This window comes from Chinchilla lanigera, unplaced genomic scaffold, assembly GCF_000276665.1.
Source record: "Chinchilla lanigera isolate Chin_1 unplaced genomic scaffold, ChiLan1.0 scaffold00014, whole genome shotgun sequence".
Lineage (NCBI taxonomy): Eukaryota > Metazoa > Chordata > Mammalia > Rodentia > Chinchillidae > Chinchilla > Chinchilla lanigera.
Window position 1 is genome coordinate 31,109,642 of NW_004955415.1, and position 21,906 is coordinate 31,131,547.

The 21,906-nt window shown below is 55.9% G+C and overlaps 1 protein-coding gene across 1 annotated transcript in view; it reads right to left on the bottom strand.

Annotated features, from left to right (window-relative positions):
* Positions 1-7,900: 7,900 nt before the first annotated feature.
* Acss1 (acyl-CoA synthetase short-chain family member 1) overlaps positions 7,901-21,906 on the bottom strand; it is a 37,113-nt gene continuing 23,107 nt past the window's right edge. Inside the window, exons 5-14 of the mRNA XM_005380983.2 lie at positions 21,634-21,786; positions 18,071-18,218; positions 17,284-17,421; positions 16,532-16,624; positions 15,442-15,554; positions 15,064-15,190; positions 14,361-14,488; positions 14,162-14,225; positions 10,656-10,774; positions 7,901-9,248 (exon numbers count right to left, since the gene is read on the bottom strand). Coding sequence (XP_005381040.1) covers positions 9,069-9,248; positions 10,656-10,774; positions 14,162-14,225; positions 14,361-14,488; positions 15,064-15,190; positions 15,442-15,554; positions 16,532-16,624; positions 17,284-17,421; positions 18,071-18,218; positions 21,634-21,786 — 1,263 coding nt within the window. The 3' untranslated portion in view covers positions 7,901-9,068. The remainder of the gene's footprint in view (positions 9,249-10,655; positions 10,775-14,161; positions 14,226-14,360; positions 14,489-15,063; positions 15,191-15,441; positions 15,555-16,531; positions 16,625-17,283; positions 17,422-18,070; positions 18,219-21,633; positions 21,787-21,906) is intronic.

Sequence of the window (21,906 nt, forward strand, 5' to 3'; positions counted from 1 at the left end):
GGTAGAACCATTTTATCACTCCAGGCCCACTTCCAGTATGATTGCTGAAAATCCTTTCCCCAGTTTCCCAAGAAAACATCTTCCTGTTTGTTTCCAAGGCAAGCTGATGGTTACTGTTAAGTCTATTGCATTGGGCTTATTTGTACTTCACCAAGCATAAAAATGCACAGGTCAGGCCAGGCCTGCTGGTGTACACCTGTAATCCCAGCACTCAGGAGGCTGAGGCAAGAGAACTGCCACATGTTCAAGGCCAGCCTGAAGTAGACAGCAAGGCCCTGTCTCAAAACAAAAAGAAGAAATGCACAGACAGGAACACAAAAAATAGTAAGTTGGTATTACTAAACTTGCGACAGCAAAGGAATAAGCCAGAGGACCTGTGCGCCCCTCAAAGGGGAGGTGTCATAGAAGAGACCTCAAGGGCAGGGGCTGGAGTTAGTTGTAGTCTTGGTGGGGGTCTTGTCTGGAACACAAGAGCCCATGGGAGCTGCTGAGAGATGAGCTCATAGCCTCCTTTTGGAGCACACAGGACTGCATGAAACATTATTGGGATGGTCCCAACTTAGAGCATGAAAGTTGCACAGCATGGGTTAGAATTGTTGCTTACACGTCCTGGTGAGGTGTACTTCGCTTATGTCTTATCTCGGTGGTCCATCCTCCCACCCCACCTTCCAGCCCAGCTGCCAACCAGATCAACTTTCCTTTCTCTCCATTCCAGTTATGGTCAGAGGAATGAAAACACTGTGATTGGCTTGATCGGGTTTCTTCATTTCAGTGCTGTTAATTAACACTTTGAGGAGGGAAGTGTCAGGCTAGGCCCCAAGTAGCAACTGAGACCACCAGGACAGGCAAGATTGAAGCAAGCAGCAATATCTTCATTTCAGATTGGTGGCAGCTTGGCCATGGGCAAAAAAGCCTTTGGCCCCAAACAAAGGAAGGGGGGCTACTTTATAGACTATATTATGGGAGGGGGAAATTGCACTGAGGAAGGTGAAAATTTTAAGTTTCTCAGGGGTGATTGGTGGGTCTGGTGCCCCACCAGGGGAGGGGAGTGCAGGAGGACATCTGCATGTTGCTGATTTACAGTGTGGCATTCTGTAGACTTAGGAGGTTTCCTACAAACCTGAGAACTAGGCCTGGGAACCATCCTAATAAACAGACTTACTTTATTCTCTTGAGCTGAGTGAGGGGGCCTTCTATTTGAACAGAATAGTTGTCTGTCAGAGTTTTTCACTTCAAGTTGGGCAGGGTACAATGTGAGGGACCTAACAGGCAGGGGACATATCCTGTGCACTAGAAAGTTTATCAGTATCCAGCCTCCACCCACCCACCCTCCGGCTGCCATGCGGATCAGAGCACCAGAGCTTGTGTGGTAAAGGAAATGGTAGAGACCTTCAGATGTGGGGCCTAGGTCTCCAGGTCACTGGGTTTGTGCCCTGAAAGGGGACGTGGGACTCCAACCCTTCCTCTTACTCATTTCCCTGTGTGGAAGTGAGGGTTTGCTCCAGCAGATGCCCCACCAGGAAACACTGCCATCAAAGCCTGGAGCCAACTGACCATGACCTAAGCCAAAATAACTGTTCCCTGTGTAAGTTGATTATCTCAGGTCTTTGTTACAGTGACAAAAAGCTGACTAACACCATGATAATCACAGGCGTCTCCAGTCATGGCCAATGTCCCCTGGGAACAGAGCAGCCCTTGCCTGAGGCCCTCTGGGCTGGTTCCTCAACCTAGGACTCAGGATGAGGATCACACCCTCTGGAGCACCAGCCTGAGACTACACACTCAGGACTACCCACATGGGAGAAGCAGCCCCTGATGCTGAGCAGATAGCCAACAGGACACCTGGAAGCTAATGCCGGAAGCAAGGCCACTTGTAGTCCAGAGGTCTGTCCCCAGCCCATGCTCTTTCATGTCCTCACACCGATATCCCCTGGAAACCTGCAGGCAGGAGGCCAGAAGCATAAGGTCAGGCAGGGTGCCCTGGGGGCACAAGGGCCTTCAGGTAGAAGCAACCATAGGAAGAGCCTTGCACACCAGCCTTGCATAAGCAAGTTTGCAAGGGGCAGGTTGGGGGGAGGGAGGGGGGATGACAGCTTGGGGCAGATTTAGGGTTATTGAGTGATCAAGAATGGTCTGAAAGAGGCAAGGAAGGGCAAGTGGGCCAAGCCCAGGGAAGTAGGAAGAGGAGTGGCTATGGAGAAAAGGGTGCAGGGTAAGCTGCTGAGCTCTGCTGGGAGGCTCAGGTTTCCGTTCAGGTGGGACAGCAGAGAATCATAGACAAGCTGGTGCACTGTAAAGACATCATACTAGATTACACACCATTGCCAGAAACACATTCACAAAAGCCAGCTTAAGATGGGAGAGGGCCGGGCACAGTGGCACACACAGGAAGGCTGAAATAGGGCGGTTGCTTAAACCCAGGAGTTCAAGGCCAGCACAGGCAACATAATGAGACACCACCACCCCACCCATCTCAGAAAAGGAAAAAGTAAGACAAACGAGGGAAACATTTAGTGGAAGGATCTGAATGTGCTCGTGGGAGTTGGCACAGGAAAAGCAATGCTGTCTCTTAGGACTGGACAGTTATTGTCCACCACCACTCATGCCTTTGGGTGCCTGGCCTCTGTGTCCCTCCACGCAACCTTGGCAAACCCTATTATTGGGCTGGCCCTTTCCACCAAGAGCTGGAAAAGATAAACCGTCACCCTTACAGCTCGGAAGCTAAGGTGGCCACAGGCAGAGTTCTTGCTGGGAAATAAAAACAGAAATGTAGGAGTTCTTTTGATCTCCAGGAAAGTTTTTGATAAAAGAGACAAATGACACTGGCCCTGCTTTCATCCCAAGTTATGCTGGGGGCACACACCGAAAGAGCCGGGAGCCCAAGTCCTCAAGGTGCCACTGAGCTACTGACCTCTAGGCTGCTTGCTAGCTAAGATCAGCAGTCACCTGAGTCTTGGCCACCATCAGGGGATGGTCTCTGACATGAATGCCACCTGTGGGATAGCCGGGCCACTGCTTGAGCACGTCTGTGGTGGAGGGGCTCCCGTGTTCCCCCTGCTTCATGTATCCTGCAGCATATGACTAGAGTCTCCTTGTCCACAGTCCGACTCCTATGCTCCCAGCATGGTGAGGTGCCCGACCCTGAGCTGCCACATGAGAGGATAGGATCCAGCAGAAACCAACAGAACAGGCCAGTGGCTGCCTCTATGGATGGACGAGGCTCTTGGGCTGGACATAAGTCTGCCTAGCGAGAAGCAGGGCCAGGTAGAGTAAGGGTTCAAACCAGGCCAACTGGAAAACTGCCTAAATGGCCCTACTTGGAAGAATTCTTAAAGTCAACCCATACTCGACAAGTTAAGTGCTCCTTAAGAAAGACATTTGGCACTCAGCATCAACAAGGGGTGTGGACATACTGTTACCTTGTTGAAAGCTGAGTTCATTAGCCCGTCATTCCCGGGACACTGACATTTCATGGTTGACATGGTTCACTGAGTAATCATTTTATTGTACTCAGAAACCATTTCTTGAAAACCACTAATCATTTCTCTTCTGATGACTATTGCTTGGCTTTTCCTTTGGTTGTGTAAACATGTACTTATAGAGGTTCAGTGTTTCTTTCACTATCAGTCACAGAGGTGATGCCTGGGGTGAGGTGATGCCCTTTAGAAGGGGTTGGTCAAGGTGTGCTGGTCATTCCAAAGGTTATAAGGTCCAAGCTTGGATCTACATGACAGAGACAAAACCTAAGATGACCCAGTTGGTGACCCTGACCAAGAAAATTCCACCCTCTTCCAAGAGACGTTGTAACACTGGTCACTCTGATAGGGTTCCTAACCTCCGTAGGGCCTCACAAGTTTGTTGACAGTGCACTGAGACAGCCAACACCCAGCCCTCCTCTGGGCTGATGTAGGGTAGTGCTCCTGCCCTCTGGCTTGTCGCCTTGGCTGAGCTGGCACCCTGTTTTTCAGGGTCACTAACCAACACCTTCCATATATTTGGATAAAAACTGGTACAGGTCGGGGGAGCAGCTTTGCATTCAGCAACAGCCACTGTGACCAAACCAAATGTAAACTCTGGGACCAGGTAGCCAGGTGGAGGGCAATAGCAGCCCTGCAGCAAGACTGGTGGGGAGTGAGTGTGGGGTAGCCCCAAAGTCCTCATATCATAGGATGAAGCAGAGGGCAGACAGAAGTGGTGGCCTCTGAGCTGTCAACAGGCTTACATAGCTTGGGCTTTGCAGGAAGCTGAGGGAGGACAACCGAGCAGATGGGCAGCACCAGTGGGGTCCTAGGTGGGGCTGCCTTCATTGCTGGCTAAGTGTGTGGCTCCTGGAGCACTCCCACTTCCTCAGCTCCGGATGGAGACCACTACGAAGCAGACCTGAGCAGGACTTAAATTAATCAATTGGCTTTTCATGTTCACTTGTGAATCTGTCCAAGCCCTAGGCTCCTTATCTGGAAATGGCGGACTCATAGTAAGTGAACCTCTGTGAGTCACTAATCCCTACTAAAACCTGTAGTGGTGGATGAAGCCAGAAAGCCTCAAAGGATAAGACAAGATCATAGCCAAGGACACCTGGATCAGACCTCAACTGGATATAGCTCATATGGATGATATAGCTATGGATATAGCCTCTATATGATATAGCTATGGATATAGCCTCAGGCATCTTGTTCTTGAGAGGATTAACTTAATGCTCTACTTAGAGATGTCCGTGAGTGGTTCCACCCTTCTTGAGTACTCCCCTCCCTTCTTATGATAAATACAGGTGACCCAAAGAAGGTCTTGGTCTTAGCCCTGAGAGAACCTTAACTTCTGTGAGAGAGCTTTGATCCTCCTGGAGCCCTGAAATCATTCCATTTGCCTCTTTTTATTTAGCCTTTGCCATACACTCGTTTAGGAGGTTGCAGACCTGATCAGCCTGCAATAACAAAGGGATATTATTAACCTGATAAACTCCTAAGTCCTCATAGCCTACAGCATTCATAAACTCCCGGAAGAAAGGCCTTCCTGCCTCACTGGCTGATTTCCAGGGACTCAGCTTCCTGCCCTCCTGGTTTAACATCCACACCCCAGAGAGACCACACTAAATGGACCTGTGCTCTGGGTCCACTTTGCCCGTCACACCCTCTGGAGTCCACTGTGCCAGAGGCAGGGCCACGAGGGTCTCCCCAAACCCTGGTGCTCAGCAGGCACACAGATTCCAACCAGGATGGGCAGGGTGGCATCTGGCAGGCCACAGTCGTGATTTCAGTGGGGCTACCTGGGTTGTGTTTCACACCAACTTTCTCTGATATACATTTATGTCTTAAACACTTGGATTTGTTTGTTTTCACCAAAAAAAAAAAACCTTCTAGCTTGACAGTTCTTTATCCACTGTCTTACGATGAAACAGAAGAAAATAAGGGTTGTATGGAGCCTGGTCAGTGGTCCCCAGAGCTGCTCTCCAGGCCCCCAGGCCAGGCCCATGTGAAGCAGAGTCCTTCAAAGTTCAGGTGCAGCCTCAGCATCCTGGGATTGTTTGTTGGGCCGGCACTGTCCTGGGGAGCATCCCAGGAGCCTGGGACAGCCCCTGGAAGCATCGCAGGCCACTGTGTACGCCACAGACCACAGCACTCCGTGAACACCTGGCCCAGGCAGGCCCAGGCCTTGAGGCCCTGGATCCTCCGTCCCAGCTCCAGGAGTAGAAGCTGGTAACTAATTCACAACACCCGCCACCGCAAATGATTTCCAGTGAAGCCTCAGGGCCTCTCACACATGCTTTTCATTTGTGCCACATTTTCACTGATGCTGCTGAAGATCTGCAGGCCACCTTCAAGCATGCATCTCCACCCCACGGTACAGTGATGTGCATGGATGTGCAGCTCCGTCTTTTTAATGAGAGAAAATCAGAATCTCCTTCAATATCTTGCCTTCACATGGCAAACAGCAGACAGGAAGCAGGCTCTTGGGTGTCTGCCTGTAAGGGCTCTAACCCCACCTTCGCCTCCAAATACCATCACTTTGGAGGTAGGATTTCTACCAATGAACGGGGTAGGTAGCAAATAATCAGTCCATAGCAAGAGTTGTTTCTGCCTGTCTGATACTGGGCATCTTAGTAACTAAGTGAGGCCCTGTCTCAAAATAAGAAATACAAATAAAAAGGCTGGGGATGTGGCTCAGAGTGAAGGCCCTGGGTTTGATCCCCAGTACTACAAAAACAAACAAGAAGCTACTGGTAGGGACTGGCGTGCAGCTCGGGTGCAGTCCAACCTAGGCATATGTGAGGCTCCGGTTGCATGCCCAGCACCCAAAGGAAACAAGTCCCAGCTGGTATTCCAGGGTCAGAAATGATGTGTTCATGTGGCTTAATCCTGTTATGCAGCAAAATTCCCAAACAAGATGAAGGGAAGAAACTATACATTTCAGGTTAGAAGTCACTAAAGCTCATGTTGGCACAACTCCTATCAAAAAGAAAGAAATTGCCATCTCCAGAAAAGTTCTTCCTGGTCCAGCTGCAGGCTGTTTCCCATGACTCGCCCACGGGAGCTGTGTGCAGCCAGGTCACGGACCATGGCCGTCATTCTTCTGTGCCATTTTATTTCAGATGCTATGGGGATACACTCCCCTTGGCACTTAGGCATCCTGAGGAGCTGTGTCTCCTTTTGGGCATGACACAGCTTGTTCTTAGAACCCACTGTGCCCTACTCCATCCTGGGTCTGACAAACGTGGTATCACCATGTGTTGGCATCACATGGTGATACCACGTGTCACCACAAACATCACCTGCTGTGCTGGCCTGTACATTTAGGGGCTCTGTACATTTGGGCTGCCAATCCCTGATGCCTCTGATGCTCCTCTGCATGGTTCTGTGCCATTGCTGTAGCTGCCTGCCCTTCTCTCTGAATCTCAAGGCCACCAACTGTGTCCCTGTCAGGACATGCTGACTAAAGCAGAAAACCAACAGCAAGGGAGAAGTCTGGAGGGGCTCGGCCATGCAGCTGTGTTTTGGGACGGACCTCCCTGTGGCAGCCACATCCTGTGCCCTCATTCGTGGTATCTCTGTGGGCTTGTCAGGGGCCCTGTCAGTGTCACGTGGCCAGGCCTGAACCTGTCCCCAAGCCTGGGAACTGCGATACAGGGAGCACGTGCAGCCAGGGTGGGGTCACTGACGAAGTAGGGGGAGGCCGGCACAAGCCACAGCTTTTGCCAGCAGAGGGGTAAGCGGGACAGCCGCCTGCAGAGACACCAGCCTGGGAGGTGAAGCCAGGCTGCTGCCAGCAAGCTGCTGTTCCGTTCCATCTCTCACATGAATGCTGGGGTCCCCACATCTCACCTCTGTGCTCATCTAGCTCATGACCCAAGGGGTCAAGGGGACAGCCCAGGGAACAGGCCTCCTGGCTCCTGCCCCCCAGGCAGCTGGGGTGAAAGCTCCTGGCACCAGCTCAGTGGCTTCTCCTTCTAACGGCCCCACACACTGGGGCAGCAGGCCGACAGCTCCCCACACCCAGAGGGCTGGTGTGGACCACCAGTGGTGATGGATGCCTGTGCTGTGCTGTCCAGCTGGTCGCCATGGCCACTGTCACTACCGGACATTTGAGATGCAGCTTCAATGACTGAGGGCCTGGATTCTTACGCAGTAGAGCTTGTGGCCTGAGTGCCACCTGTGGCTGGGCACTGGGTGAGGTATCACGGGAGGCAGTGCCTGTGCCAGGGAGGCAAGACAAGCAGCTGCCAGTGTGCTTGCTCAATCAGAGGACAGGCTTTGTTAGCACCACCCTCTGAGGGGACAGACCTGCTGCCCTTCTGGTGTTGTGCTTAGGATGACTGCAGCGGAAAGAACAACCCAGCGGCGAGGGGGGTTCATTGCCCAACACCAAGGGAAGGAAACAATCGCATCCAACAAAGCACAGCCCTGCATGGAGCATGAACAAAATAAAATTTTATTTGAACATCCCTGCTAACCACATGAGAGCCGGAGACCCAAGTCATCTTGTAACAGCGGCACGGCTCTTGTGCGGCCCGCTGCGTGGCTTAGCATCACCAGTGGTAATGAGCACTGCTGCTCAGAGGGGTGCCCACTGTAGCCTCTGCCACTGTGGGGTCTCGGGGCTCACCCGATCGCCTGGAGCCCATGTGGCAAGGCCTTGTCCGGTGTGCAGCACCCAATCCTATGAACACTCACACAGCCCCGGGGTGTGCAGGGGTGGCCTCCACCTGCCCCACACCTCGGCCTTGCGCACCAGGCCTGGCTCCCAGCGAGCACTGAGAGACCTGACCCACGGCACAATGCGGTCTTAAGGCACGTTGAGGAGGAGCCCGGGCGGAGCGCACATCTTGCCAGGGTCTCTGGCTCCCCCTGCCCCCAGACCAGGATCCCCGTTCAGGCTGAACTGCCCTGAGGTTCATCTGAGTTTTCCTGAGGCATCGAGCAGAAAGCAAACCCTTCCAGGTCACAGCTCAGAGGAACAAATCCACCCAGAGCAGCTTCACAGCTAGGGAAGTCAGGGCTCATCCGTCCTGAGGCGACAGACCAATGTCAGGAGGGACCGACATGGGGTGGAGGCACAGATTTACCAGGACAGCAAACAGGTGGAGGCACAGACATCTGACCAGAAGTCCAGATTCGCTAACAGGCATCAAAGAGCACGCCCTCCCCACTGATGGAGGCAGCGCAGATTTCCCTGACTCTGCTGCAGTGTGCGTGTGTGTGTGCACGTGTGTGTGCACATGTGTGCGTGTGGGCGCCCTCACCTCACACTGGAACACTCCCCCAGTGCTCTCCAAATTCAAGCATACAAACAGCACCACCTCTGTCTTTTGTCTCTGGAAACTTCTGGAGAAATGGGGCTGCCCTGGGTGTGAGCCGCAGATGCTGCTGATGTCCTGGGCCTGCAGACCGAGCCCAAGGTGAGTGGCGCAGAGGCATCGTGTGCATTGGCATCCTGGCAGGTCAGGTTTCAGGGCCCAGAGGAAGAGGGGCTGCAGGCCGGCTTCACCTTGGGGTGTGGCCTGTGTGCTGGGACGTCCTGAAGGGCAAGTGAGGCTGCGCCCCTGCGGCAGGTCCAAACTCGGCTGAGGCCACATACTACTTGGCGGCTGCCCCTTTCTCTTTGTGCGTCTGGAAGGCTCTCAGGATCTCCTCGATGACGCTGGGGTCCTCCAGGGTGGTGATGTCCCCCAGGTCCTGGACCCCGCCCGTGATGATCTTCCTCAGGAGGCGCCGCATGACTTTCCCAGAGCGGGTTTTGGGAAGACGCTTCACCACCTGGCAACAGGGTGCAGCATTAGCATGGTGGCCTGGGGTGAGGGACACACTCAGGCTGAGACTGCACGAAGGTCTCTGGTTTACCTTGCCGTGGCCTGGGCCCAAGGCTGAGGGCAGGAGTGACCATGGGGCAGGTCAGCTGCAGCCCTGCTAAGCAGTGACACACAACCCCCTTGCTGACATCACCACCACCAGCCTGTAGGCTCCAGGGCAGGGACCCAGCCACATCCTGTACCCTTTCCCCTGCAGCAACTTTGAGTTTTGTCTTTCCTGAGAGCTGACAGCGACTTCACAGAAGGAAGTCTGAAAATTTAACACAGCATTTTCAAGCAGCCATGGACCAGATGGGGCCGCTCAGTGGGGGAAGGTTAGGAGCTGTCTGGGGACAAGGCTCAGCACCTCTCGGACATTCAAGTGGCTCTGTCTCTGGGACTCAGCTGGGTCCCCCAGCAGCTCCACACGCCAGGCCAGCAGCAAGGACACTGAGCAACCCCGGACCCCTGCCCCGAGCTCTGGCACCTGGGGTGCCGAGCAGGGAGAAAGGGAGGCCCTGGGGCCAAGGTGGCCCAGCTTTGCCCAGGGTGATGGGCCCTCCTCTCAATGGCACCAGCAGATGTGTTCAGAGGCCACAATGGGGGAGAACGCCGGTGTTTCCAGCCCTCTCTATGAAAACCTACTTTAATTCAGGTGGGGATAGCACAGGGGCACAGCATATGCTTGGCATGTGCAAGGCCCCGGGTTCTGCTCTGCTACATGTGGATCTAGGAGGCCCCCAAAGCCCACATGTTGAGGTGTAATGCTGAGCCCGTGCATCCCAGGATGTGGTGGGCTTTGGAAGTTGGATCTTCCCACCCCTCTGACCACCCACCGCCCACAGGAACCTCTGGTACTGGGAGCTACGGCAAGCTTTTCTGCCTTCTAAATTGTCTCAGTTATTTTGTCAGAGCGGTGGGGAGCTAACGCAGAGCCACAAAAGGAAAATAAAATCCCTAATTCTCTTCAGCGCCAAGTCCTGGGCTTATCTCTGGCAGCCACAGGCCAAAGCCTCACCCACCCCCTGGGGAACCTAGCAGATCACCCCAGTGCTTGTTGTTTCGTTTTGTGGCACTGGGGATTGAACCTGGGGCCACATGCTGAGCTGTGACGGCCCTAATGCCCCCCACCACGCCTTTTAAAATCTTATACAAGGGCTTCTCTAAGTTGTCCAGACTAGGTTCAAAGTCTTGATCTGCCTGCCTCAGCCTCCCAAGTAGCTGGGATCATAGGCGCGTACCACACACCAGCTTCATGCCTGTTTTGGTGCTGATGGAAGCGGGTGATAAGCTCGTCCAAAACTATCGTCACTGACACCGTAGGACATGCAGAAGGGGCTTAACAAGAGCAGCGTGCCCCCAAGGCGCCACTCACCAGGATCTGATCGGGCACAGCGTATTTGGCAATCTTGGCAGCCACCACCGACTTGAGCTCATTCACCACCGCATCCGCATCACCAGCCTCGTCCTTCAACACGATGAAGGCAAACGCAGCTTGGAAGGAAAGCAGAGGTTTGGGAGTGCCACAGCAACACCTGCCTGGCCAGCTTCCGGATGCCATCCGCCATCAATGCAAAGGCTTTGGTCTTAAGCCAGAGTCTTGCTGTGTGGCTCAGGCTGCTTTTCAGGTCCTGGGCTTAAGCAATCCTCCTGCCTCAGCCTCCCATGTAGCTGGGACTATAGGCATGTGCTACCATGCCTGGCTCCAAGGGATCTCTACATCCTGTGTTGGTGACACTGTGGCAGCTGCTCTCTTTTGCCATGGCCCTGACAGTGCCTTTCTGCCAAACACAGTGTGGCAGTGGTTCTGACAGCTCCATGGGCATGCCACAGAGCCATGCATGGCTGGGAGCTTGGCACTGCAGCAGGTGCTGACGGCCACTGTGACCCGGCTCGTGTGACTCTCGCTTGTCCCTGAGCTGTAACCACCTGTGAGGGGGCTGACGGGACATGTACATGAGACGGCACAGACACGGCGGGCACAGCCTCCATGCCGAGGATGAGGACACGCCCCTCGGCTGCTCCCGCCACATCTCAGCACCACATCGTGTAGCTGGCGGGGGTGCTGGACAGCTCTGGGCAGTTCCGGTCAGCACAGACACCGGCTTCACCTGTCAATGTCCCAGGGCTGGGAAGAGCTGTGGCCGGAGCCCAGTCCCCCGGACCTGACACCCCTCCTCCACGAGTCCCCGGTGACCCCACAGCACACCGTGTTGTCACTATGTTTCTGGGACACCCACATCAACCCCAGCTCCTCTTCATCCTGTGCACCTCTCGTGGGGCTGTGCAGTTCCCTCAGACCTGTCTGCTGTCCTGGCCCATCTCTCCCGCCTCTGCCTCCTCCTAGCACGGTGGCTACTGCGTCACTGTCACTGTGTCACTGTTGGCTGTGTCCCCAGCAGAGAGACAAGGAGCATAGCAGGAGCCCCACAGACACCTGCTGACCACCGTCAGGGCAACTGTGCCTGCAGAGTTGGGTCTGCAGGGCCTCAGCTTCTGCCTGAAAGGCACCCGCCTCCACCTCCAAGTAGGCAAACTCCTACTTACCCCTCAAGACCCCATCCAGCCCCCTGATGCCCTGTGGAGGCTTTCCTGACCCTGCCTGAGTCTGCCTATGGCTCTGGCCCTATAGGGACGGGCGTCACCCCACCCGCAGGCTGTGAGAGAGATCTGTGATAGGAGGAACCCAGTACTCTTCTCCTGGTGCTGAGCATAGGTGAAGCGGCCTGGACTGCAGTGTCAGAGAGGAGATGAAGAGAGCAGCCACGTGGCTGGGGGCGGAGGCCGAGGCCAGAAGGTTGAAAGCTCAGCCAGGCTCAGGGGCTGAAGCAAAGCCAAGCCGGGGCGCCCCCTCCCACAGGTCAGCGCCTGCTGGAGGGACAGGAGACGGGCACGGTGTGCAGACAGAACTGCTACTGGGCCATCCACAAACTGAAAGAAACAGATGCTGAGAGTAGTGAGAAACCAAGAAACTGCTCGAAATCCCTGCCCGAAGGCAGGCGGCCCAGGCCTGCTCAGGACAGAGCTGCCCCAGCTGCTAGTGGGCGCTACCAGCCTGAGTGCTCACCCAAGGACTCTGCCCCAGCCTGGAGCCCCCGGGCAGCCACTGCCCCTCACGTGATGTGACGGCTGAAGTCCACCTGTCAGGGGAACAGTGGGGACGGTGGGGACAGTGCCAGTAGAGGCCCCTGTGCAGCCCCACAGCCCCCTCAGGCCCCACAGCCGAACAGCCGAACAGCCAAACAGCCGAACAGCTCAGCGCTCATCCATGAAGGCCGGGACCCGACACCCAGGCCTGCAGTCCTCCCACAGTGTGAAACGCAGACCCAGCCACTGAGGGCCTGTAGGCAGGACACAGGTCACCACGCCAGGCAGGCAACTTTCCTGCCTCCATCTGCACCCTGACTATGCCTGGACGAGGCCTCCGCTTGAGGAGGCCCTGATAGCCACCCCCACAGAGAAACAGCGGCCTCCGCGCCCAGCTGTTTCACAGCAGCGGAGAGTGCTGCTTCTGAAGCGCTTGCACCAATTTCAAGTTTTACGGTGGGTCAGTCTAAAGAAAACACCTGAGGGGCAGCGGGTACAAGGTGGAAAGAGCAGCTCTCAGCACACATAAAGCACCAAAATGAAATAAAATAAAATATAAAAGACATCTGAGTAAATACAGAACAGGCACACAACATGGCAGGCAAGCAGGTGATATCTGGGACAAGCTGTGACCCAGTGAGCCCCTAACAGGAGCGGGGAGTCTGCGTCCCAGGCCCCGAAGCAGTGTGCCCTGACGCGGTCAGTGCGCCCTCAGGTGACCTAGCACGCATCAGTGTGCTCGGTGGTGAGTGGGCCGCCAGTGTGTCCCTGTCCAGCAGTGACCTGGCAGGGGATTGGTGTGCTCAGTAGTATCCCTGGCAGTAGTGTGCCCGGTGGTGACCCGGAGGGGGTCAGTGTGCCAGCAGTGAGATGACACTGGGTCAGTGTGCCTGGAAGTGACCTGGCGAGGGATCAGTGTGCCCAACAGTAGTGTGCCCAGCAGAGACCTGGCATGGGGTCAGTGTGCCCTGAGGTGACCTGGCACGGGTCAGTGCGCCCAGTGGTGAGTGGACACCGGGCCAGTGTGTCCAGCGGTGACCTGGCTCCAGGTCAGTACGGCCAGCAAAAGTGTGCCTGACAATGACCTTGGTGTGAGATCCGTGTGCCTGCCAGTGACCTTGGTGTGAGGTCGGTGTGCCCGGCGGTGACCTTGGCGTGAGGTCGGTGTGCCCGGTGGTGACCTTCGTGTGTATCAGTGTGCCCAGCATGACTGAGCACAAGGTCATACCAGGCCAAGCCTCTTACAACACACCAGCACTCCTGCCTGTCCCTAGGCCCTGGGACTTGGACCTCACTGTCTCCAGAACCAAGTGTGTCCCAGGCGAGGAGGTTGCTTGTTCATTCTGCCTCCCCAGAAGGTGGCTGTGCCAGCGGGAATACAGTCGGGCTCCTCCTGAGTCCAGATACAGCCGAAGCCTGAGCCAGGCTCTACCCCACATCCAGTGAACACCATGGACACCAAGCCAGCAGGCAGAGGACAGGGCTGTGCGACGGGACAGGATGCCCCATGATGAGGTGTGGACAGTGCCCTGCCAGGGGGCCAAAGACCCAGGACGAAATTCCCAAGCTCAGTGAGGGCCACCTGGGCCATGGCGAGCCTCTCAGGACCCCAACCTGCCCAGCACATGTCACTGGTTTCCCCACCCCTCAAAACCTCCACATGGGAGAGAAGAGGAGGAGCAGCTTGGCTCTGCAGACCCTGTCACCGGCGCTCCCAGCCCACTGTGCTTAGGGGGCACCCATGACAAGCGAGAGGATGGACATGGGTGAGAGGCTGCCCAAAGGGACACTCACCTTCTCCTTTGATGTCATGGGGATAGCCAATGACAGCGGTCTCCGGCACAGCGGGGTGGTCAGCCTGCACCACACAGAACAGGGCAAAATGTGGCAAGTCCCACAGCCTGGAGGGGGCTGAGGTCACGTTCCCACCCCACGCAGACGCTGACAGCATCACGGCAGTGCCAGGGCAAAGGAGAGGCTGGGCCATGCTCACCATGGCATCCTCGATCTCTGCGGTGCCCAGGCGGTGGCCGCTGATGTTGATGACATCATCTATGCGCCCCGTGATCTGGTAGTAGCCATCTTGGGTTCGGTGAGCCCCATCTCCAGTGAAATAGTATCCTGCAGCCCAGCAGATGATCCACTCAGGAGCCCTGAACCCCAGGCCTCTGCGGTGGGACCCTGTCTATCCCAGCCACAGGCCAAGGCTGCCATGCTGGCCAGCCTACCCTCCCTGAAGTCTCCCCGCAGCCCCAACCAAGCCTCCTAAGCAGGCAGCTGGCAGAAATCTGAGGAACCCCAAAGGGTCTCAGTAGAGCTTGAGACTGGAAGTCACTGCTTCCAATGAGACAAGGTGGCATTCACGTAACTTCCGGCCCGACAGCTCAAGAACAGCTGGGAAAGCATAAGCACAAGCTGCGGAAACCCCAGCCATGGCCAGTTTCCATGATGTTTTCTCTGCTCCCCTCTGCTAAGAGCTAAGAGCACCCCAGCCTGGCACTAACCAACCTCACACTCACAGCCCCGGCCCACAGAGGCCCGAGGTCAGGCTGGCTCCACAGTCCAGAGAAGCAAGGCTGCACACAAGCCTCTGTGTGCTTGTCCTTTGCCCCCGTGCCTTGCTGTCCACCATCACTGTTCCTGAGGACATTCCAGCAGAACTTGGGCTGGGCCCAAGGGCGCCCCCAGCCACTCACCTGGGTAGGCCCTGAAGTAGGAGTCTACAAATCTCTGGTGGTCACCGTAGATGGTCCGAGCCATGCCCGGCCAGGCCTGAGCAATGCACAGGGCCCCAGAGACGTCGCCACCCTCCACCACATTGCCCTGCAGACCCGGAAGACAATGGGAGAGTCAGATGTGAGAGCCGAGTGTCAGCATCATCATCCTCACTGTTTGACCGAGGCTAAAAGATGGCAAGCAGGCCATAGGCAGCCGTCCAGAACATTCCTCCCAAGAGCCCGGTTCGTGCCCCACAGTGATGTCATCAAGACAGCTCCCTGAGGAAGGCCTGGGAAGCAAGCACCAGCACTGGTGAGGGACAGCAGGGGACTGGTCTGTGCAGGGGCCCCACATACCTTCTCATCCATGAGAGCAGGCAGGATGCCAAAAAAGGGCCTCATGGCCATGCCAGGGAGGATCTCAGCCCCTTCCTCGGAGGGCCGGGGCGCAATGCAGATGCCGCCAGTCTCTACGAGAGGCAAGAGAAAATGCTGGGTGGCCAAGAGCACAGACTGCATCCCCAGAAGACACAGCGTGCGCCTGTGCTGATCAGAGCAGGGGTAGGAGGGGTCAGTCCCAGTGGCCCTGGGACCTCTGTCTGGGTAAACACGGCTCAGGCCCCTCAGTGTGTACACAAGGGGGTACTTGGGTGCAGCCCTGAGACCCACCCTGGGGCCAGGTGCCATATCCCTGGGACCAAGCTGTGGCCGGGCGCCATGTCCTGCAGCGGCATGCCTGTACCTCCCTCTGCTCCATCCTGCCCTCTGGGTTTGGCCTCTGCCTCTGAACAAGGAAGGGCAGAGTCGCCTGCTTTAACAGGAAAATAAGGAGGACTGGCCTGCCAGAGCCTACTTCAGCCCATGAGGCCTGGCCTCATACTGCTCTGCCACCTGCCCCTGTGGTCCAGGGGAGAGGAGGGGTACAAGGTCCCTAACCAGTCAGATGGGACCCCTGTGGCACCTCAGGGGTCTGTCACCGTGTCTGCAGTGGGCTCTTGCCCCGCACATCCAGAGTCAGACACCGGGTTAGGAGGGGACAACCAAAACGGAGTGCCCCAGGAAGCAGCATCCTTTCCTGCTAACCCCGACCTGGACTCAGGGCTCCGGGACAGCAGGTCCTCCCCTGCTCCACAGCTGTGCTCAGTTGGCTCCATGCCAGCACCCCAATAACAAGGCAGGGGATGCAGAGAAAAGGGAGCCCTGCATGCTCACCACACACGCCCAGCTGGGCACAGCCTGTGCCAGCCCCTTCCATTTGTGCCAGACCTGGGGACCCCCAAGTTACAGGCTGGGAAACTGAGGCCCTGAGAAGACCTTACTAGTGTAGGACAGCCAGGAAGCAAGGCCAGGCCGTATCTTGAATAGTACAGTGGACCCTGCCTCCCTGGATCCTACAGCCCCAGCCCCAGCCTAGACCCCAGCCCTGACACCTGCTGGGGACGCTCACCTGTCTGCCACCAGGTGTCCACTAGCGTGCACCTGCCGTCCCCCACCACGTTGTGTAGCCACTCCCAGGCCTCGTGGTTGATCGGCTCACCTACTGGAAGCACACAGAGAGGCAGAGCTTAGCGCCGCTCAGAGGCCAGGGTCACTGCTCAGGGTTGCTCCAAATGTCACCCAAGGAGACCTAGAGAGCTGTGATTCCATCACACTTGCCAGAAGACACAAGCAGCTGCTACAGGGTCCAAAGGCAATAAGCGGGCAAGAACATGGGCTGGGGTATTGTACACACTGTAGTTGGGGGAGGAAACCGGGACGTCTCTCTTCATACTTAGAAGTGCACACACTCAACACAACTACTTGACAACAGTTTGGGACAAAGTCTACTAGTGCTAAGCTTGTGTTTAGCCTGTTACTTCAAAGTTTGACTCTGGACATGTGCTCCACAGAAGGGAGGACAGCCAGACACCCAAGGAAGTGTCAGGGAAGCCCCGCAGCCACACCCACCACAGGCAGAAGCCGCAGGCTCCGAGGAGAACACAGCTGGGGACAGCAGAGCCGGCGCTGGACCCCACACAGTGTGAGGGCACACACCGCCGTCCCTACACCCACGCAGCCTCACCACCCATCTGCCCATCAAGCCATGTCAGGCCCCAGGACTCCAAACCTAACTCTCTGTGTCCAGCTGACATACCCACCCCTCAGGCCTTCTCCCTATCCAGCTGTAACCTCTGCCACCCACCCAGAGCGCATGCTCACCCGAGCCCAGGGTGCGCAGGGACGAGCGGTCGTACTTCTTCACCCAGCCATCCCCAAGCTTCAGGAGCAGCCGGATGGCGGTCGGGGCACCATAGAACTGATTGACCCTCAGCCTCTGCACCGTCTCCCAGTACCGACCTGCAGGAGGCCAAACCCAGTCATCAGCAGGAGGAGCCAGACACAGGTGTGTGCAGACGTCTGCCTGTGGTCACCAAGAGGAGCCCAGTCCCCTGGGGAGAGGTGATGGGTCTTCCCTGTATGCCGCACATACCTCACAGCTGAGCCCATGCCCGACAAGACCTCTGGCCCCAGAACCCCACAAGCCACACCACTCCCTGAGGGACCTGACTAGGGTACACCTAAGCCTCAGTCCCGCCTGTGCCCTCTCCCACTCCAAAACTCCCTACCTAAGGAGGTGCTCCAGCCACACCCAGCGCAGGCAGCTCTACAGTCTGCAGGCCTGGATTTAAGGAAGGGCTGGGCTGGCCAGTGAGGTGGCCGCAGAGGCAGCAGGGCCTATGCTGAGGGATCCCAGGGCAGGAGGCTTAAGGCAGAGGGATGGAAACCTGGGAGGGTGGTGTAAGATGCAGTGTCATCTGGCTGCTTGTTGTACCCCACCATCAGAGCACCTGTGGACACGGCTTCCAGCTCCCATCTACCCACAGGGCCAAGGCTGGCAGCTCTGCTGTCCCTCGGCATCTGATCTACAGGACCACAAGACACATACCTCACCTGCACCCGGCCCTGCCACCCAGCACAGGCCCCTGATGGGGTCCTGGGTCCTCACCAGCATTGGGATAAACTGGGGTGCTCTCAAAAAGGACGCTGGTGGCACCATTGCAGAGGGGTCCATACACCACATAGCTGTGTCCCGTGATCCAGCCTATGTCCGCCACACAGCCAAAGACGTCGCCGGGCTGGTAGTCAAACACAAGCTGCGGACACAGGGGAGCCATCAGGCGGCATCCTCCCTCCCCTCCACACTCCCGCACGTCACTGAGACAAGGTGGAGACAGCCAGGGTTTGGTAGCTGAGAGGTAGCCACTCATGGCCACCAGCGGCAGGTGACTGAGGGTCACAGGGCTGCACACAGGGCACGGCGGGGGAAAGAGATGTGCCGTACACGTGCAGCAGGGAACCCCTTGCAGATGTGTGTGGGTGACAGCAGCCAGACGCAAAAGCGCCACCATGCTTACAGCAGGCATGCACAGCCAGGCAATGCTGAGCCGTGGGATGAGGTGGCCCTGGGGACTGCAGTGAGGGGCTTGAGGGGTTCTCCAGAGCCCAAGCTGACCCCTAATGAAGTAGGAACTTGGTCTGATTCCTGCATGGCTGGCAGTGTTCCATTTGTTGACCAGAGTCTGGTGTTTGCTCAAATGACCCACTGAGCCACACATGTGGCATGGGTGGATTTCTGTATGTTCTAAGACTACTTTTAACTTTTGGTGAGTTGACACCAGGGTCTTGCTGCTGCCAACCAGTGGTCAGTACACCCTGGAGTTTGCAGGCTGCTCATCAGGGCTGTGAATGGCCAGGCCCCTGCGGAGCTGTGGGTCTGCGTGGAAGAATGAGGTTCTGCTTGCTGGCTAACCAAGACGTCCTCATCCGCACAGCATGGAGCCAAAAGGCTTATGAATTCAGCTTGGACCCACACCACCAAGCTTGTAGTTCCTGGAGGAGGCCAGGCACCTGGGGCTAGTCATTCCCCAGGGGACCCGCAGCCAGTCAGCTCTCTGACACCACTGATCACCCCAACATCCCGCAGAGTCAGCAGCCTTCTCCCTAACAGCCTCACTCCCATCATCCATCACAAACATACATGCATTGACATACACATGTGCACGGGCACACAGACAAACATGTGCAAACATGTGCACACACATACATGGCAAACACACCTGTGCACATGCACACACATTAGAACCCCAGCGATGACCACAGCCCTGTGACAGTTCACCTTGACTGTCAACTTGACTGGAGACAGAGAGAGCATACCTCTGGGCTTTCAGGGTGGGTCCCAGAGGTGTGGCCCCCGGGGGCAAGGTCTAGCCCCTGGCCCTGCCTCTCTGGTTCTTCCCCTGTGCTCCACTCACAGCTGCCATTAAGTGGGCAGCTCTGCTCCGCCCCACAGTGCTCTGGCCTTGGCATTAGCCCACTGGCACCTCTGACACTGTACGCCTAGAGAGCCTCTCCTCCTTCATGTTACCAGTGTCGGCAGTAACACATTTGTCCAAGGCTGGGCACAACTGTCACCTGAGCTGGACTTGAACTTGCTTATGTAGTCCAGGCTGGCCTTGAACTGGAAGCAATTCTCCTGTCTCAGCCTCCCAAGTGCTGGGATTACAAACATTCGCCACCAAGCCCAGCAAGAGAGCCCATGCTGTACCCAAACAATCTTGCTTCTGCCTGTTGCCAAGCAGGCAGGTCACTTGGCTGCCTGCGACCCTGTGGATGTCCCAGGCATCCTCACACCCCAAGGCCTGAGTATTGTGCGCAGCACAGAGCAGTACTGATGAGAGACGACACATACTTCCCTCTCCACTGCCATTCACACTCAGTGTCATCCACAGGAGGCTGATGATGCCGACTCCTGATGCCCCCAAATCTCCAAGTATGGAAGAGAGATCTGAAAGACATTCTCCCATCCCCCCAGCCTCGCATTTCTTGCTTGTGTCGACGGTATCCTGGAAACGCTCTGAACACACGAGGATGAAGTCTCACCCTGCTTACAGCTCCCCGTGTACACTTTATGTAAATAATGGAAACTCCAGTCTGCAACTTTCTTCACAGTCAGTCCCACTGGCTACTGTCCAAGCATCTTGTGCAATCTGCACATCTTTGCAACGTCCTATCACCAACAGGGGGGAGGGGTCAGCTGAGAAAATTAGGGTGAGAAAGCTCTGTGCCTTGCGTGAGGTCAGCCAGAAGCCTGCAGCAACATCAGCGTGGGACTCCGTGATCAGCCTGGACTCCACGATCAGCCTAACGGTGGTCTGCTCCACAGCCCTGCAGGGCATCTGCCTGTCTGCCTGTCTGTCAGGGTCCTCCATGCTGGCCCTGTGCAGCGTCCTCAGGAGTGGGCTGCATGCTGTGCACATGCAGACACCGGATGACCCTGTCCCGACACTGGCTTCTCCTTCCTCCTTGGCCCTTTTGCTTCCCGCCCCAGAAATCACCTCCCATGTGACCCAGACAGGCCAATCAGCATTTTGGTCCCACCTTGACAGCTGCCCACAGTGACCAAGTCAGAACTGGACCTGGGCCACCAACCCAACCAAGACTCCACTGGGACCACTGAGGCCCTCTCTGCCCTGGGTCTGCCCAGCTGACGAACAGCAGCCTGGTGAGGTATCTTGTCTGTGTGATGGTAGAAGGTGGCCATGACAGGGGCAGTTCCCTGTGTTGCTGCTGCCAGCAGGCACTGAGATGGCCTGCAACAGAGTCCAGTCCACAGATGATACTGAGGAACTCAAGCCCAGCTGGAAAGTATTAGGTAGTACTCAAGGTTGCCAGGGACGCCCTGTAAAACCACACCCCCCAACGTTTACATGAATGCTGATTGCAGATGCATTTATTGGACTAAAAGCCAGGCTCTGTCATTTGCTTTTATATCCCAAGAAGGTTACTCACAGTTATGTAATCCTACACACTAAACGTAAGTTTCTTTATAATGTTGTCTTTTTAAATTTTACTTTTAAAATGAGTAGGGACTAGCATCTACAAATCTTTTTTTTTTTTTTTTACTTTGTCTTTTTGAGATAGGGTTTCAGTCTGGAGTTCAGGCTGACCTTGAACTCATTTTGTGGCCTCAAACTCACAGTGATCCTCCTGCCTCAGCCTCCTGAGTGCTGGGATTACAGGCATGTGCCACTTCGCCTGGTTTCCACAAATCTTTTAGGGGTCTGCAAAAATGTCTTCTTTTAAAGACAAAAGAAAAAAATGAACCTTGAAGTGAGGAGAATGTCTGAATTTTTAAGAGCATCTGCATTCAATCTTTATCCCATTCCAGTTGAGATTCTTTTCTCCCCCAAGGCTGGAGCTCAAACCCAGGGCCCCCACACACAAGGCACACTCTTTACCATTAAGCCACATCCTCAGCATCATACATCCCTATTGTTTAGATTCTTTCATTTCCAATGCAATTCTAAGATACAATTCTTGACACTATATGGCATGAGGAGCCCATGAAGGCAAAAGTGACAGCAGCAGCAGCCTGGGCCTTGGAGCAGCCAGGACCCTGTCCCAGGACCCAAGCAGAGCACCCAGGTGCCTCTCACACACAGGCCCACCACTGCGGTGTCATGGCTCACGTGGCCCTGCATGCACACACAGCACACCACCCCCACCTACCTTGTGCGTCAGGGCTGCATACAGCAGGTAGCCCGCCTGGGTGTGCACCAGCCCCTTGGGTGAGCCAGTGCTGCCTGAGGTGTACAACATGAAGAGCATGTCCTCGCTGCCCATGCTCTCGGGGACGCACACAGGGGCCTCCTGTGCCATCTCCTGAAGGAGAGAAGCAGCAGAGAAGACTTAGCCTGACCTCTGAGAGCAGCCCCTGCCCCAGAAGGCACCTCCCTGGCTTTCCAGGCTCCACCACAGCAGAGCAACATGGGGTCAGGGGAC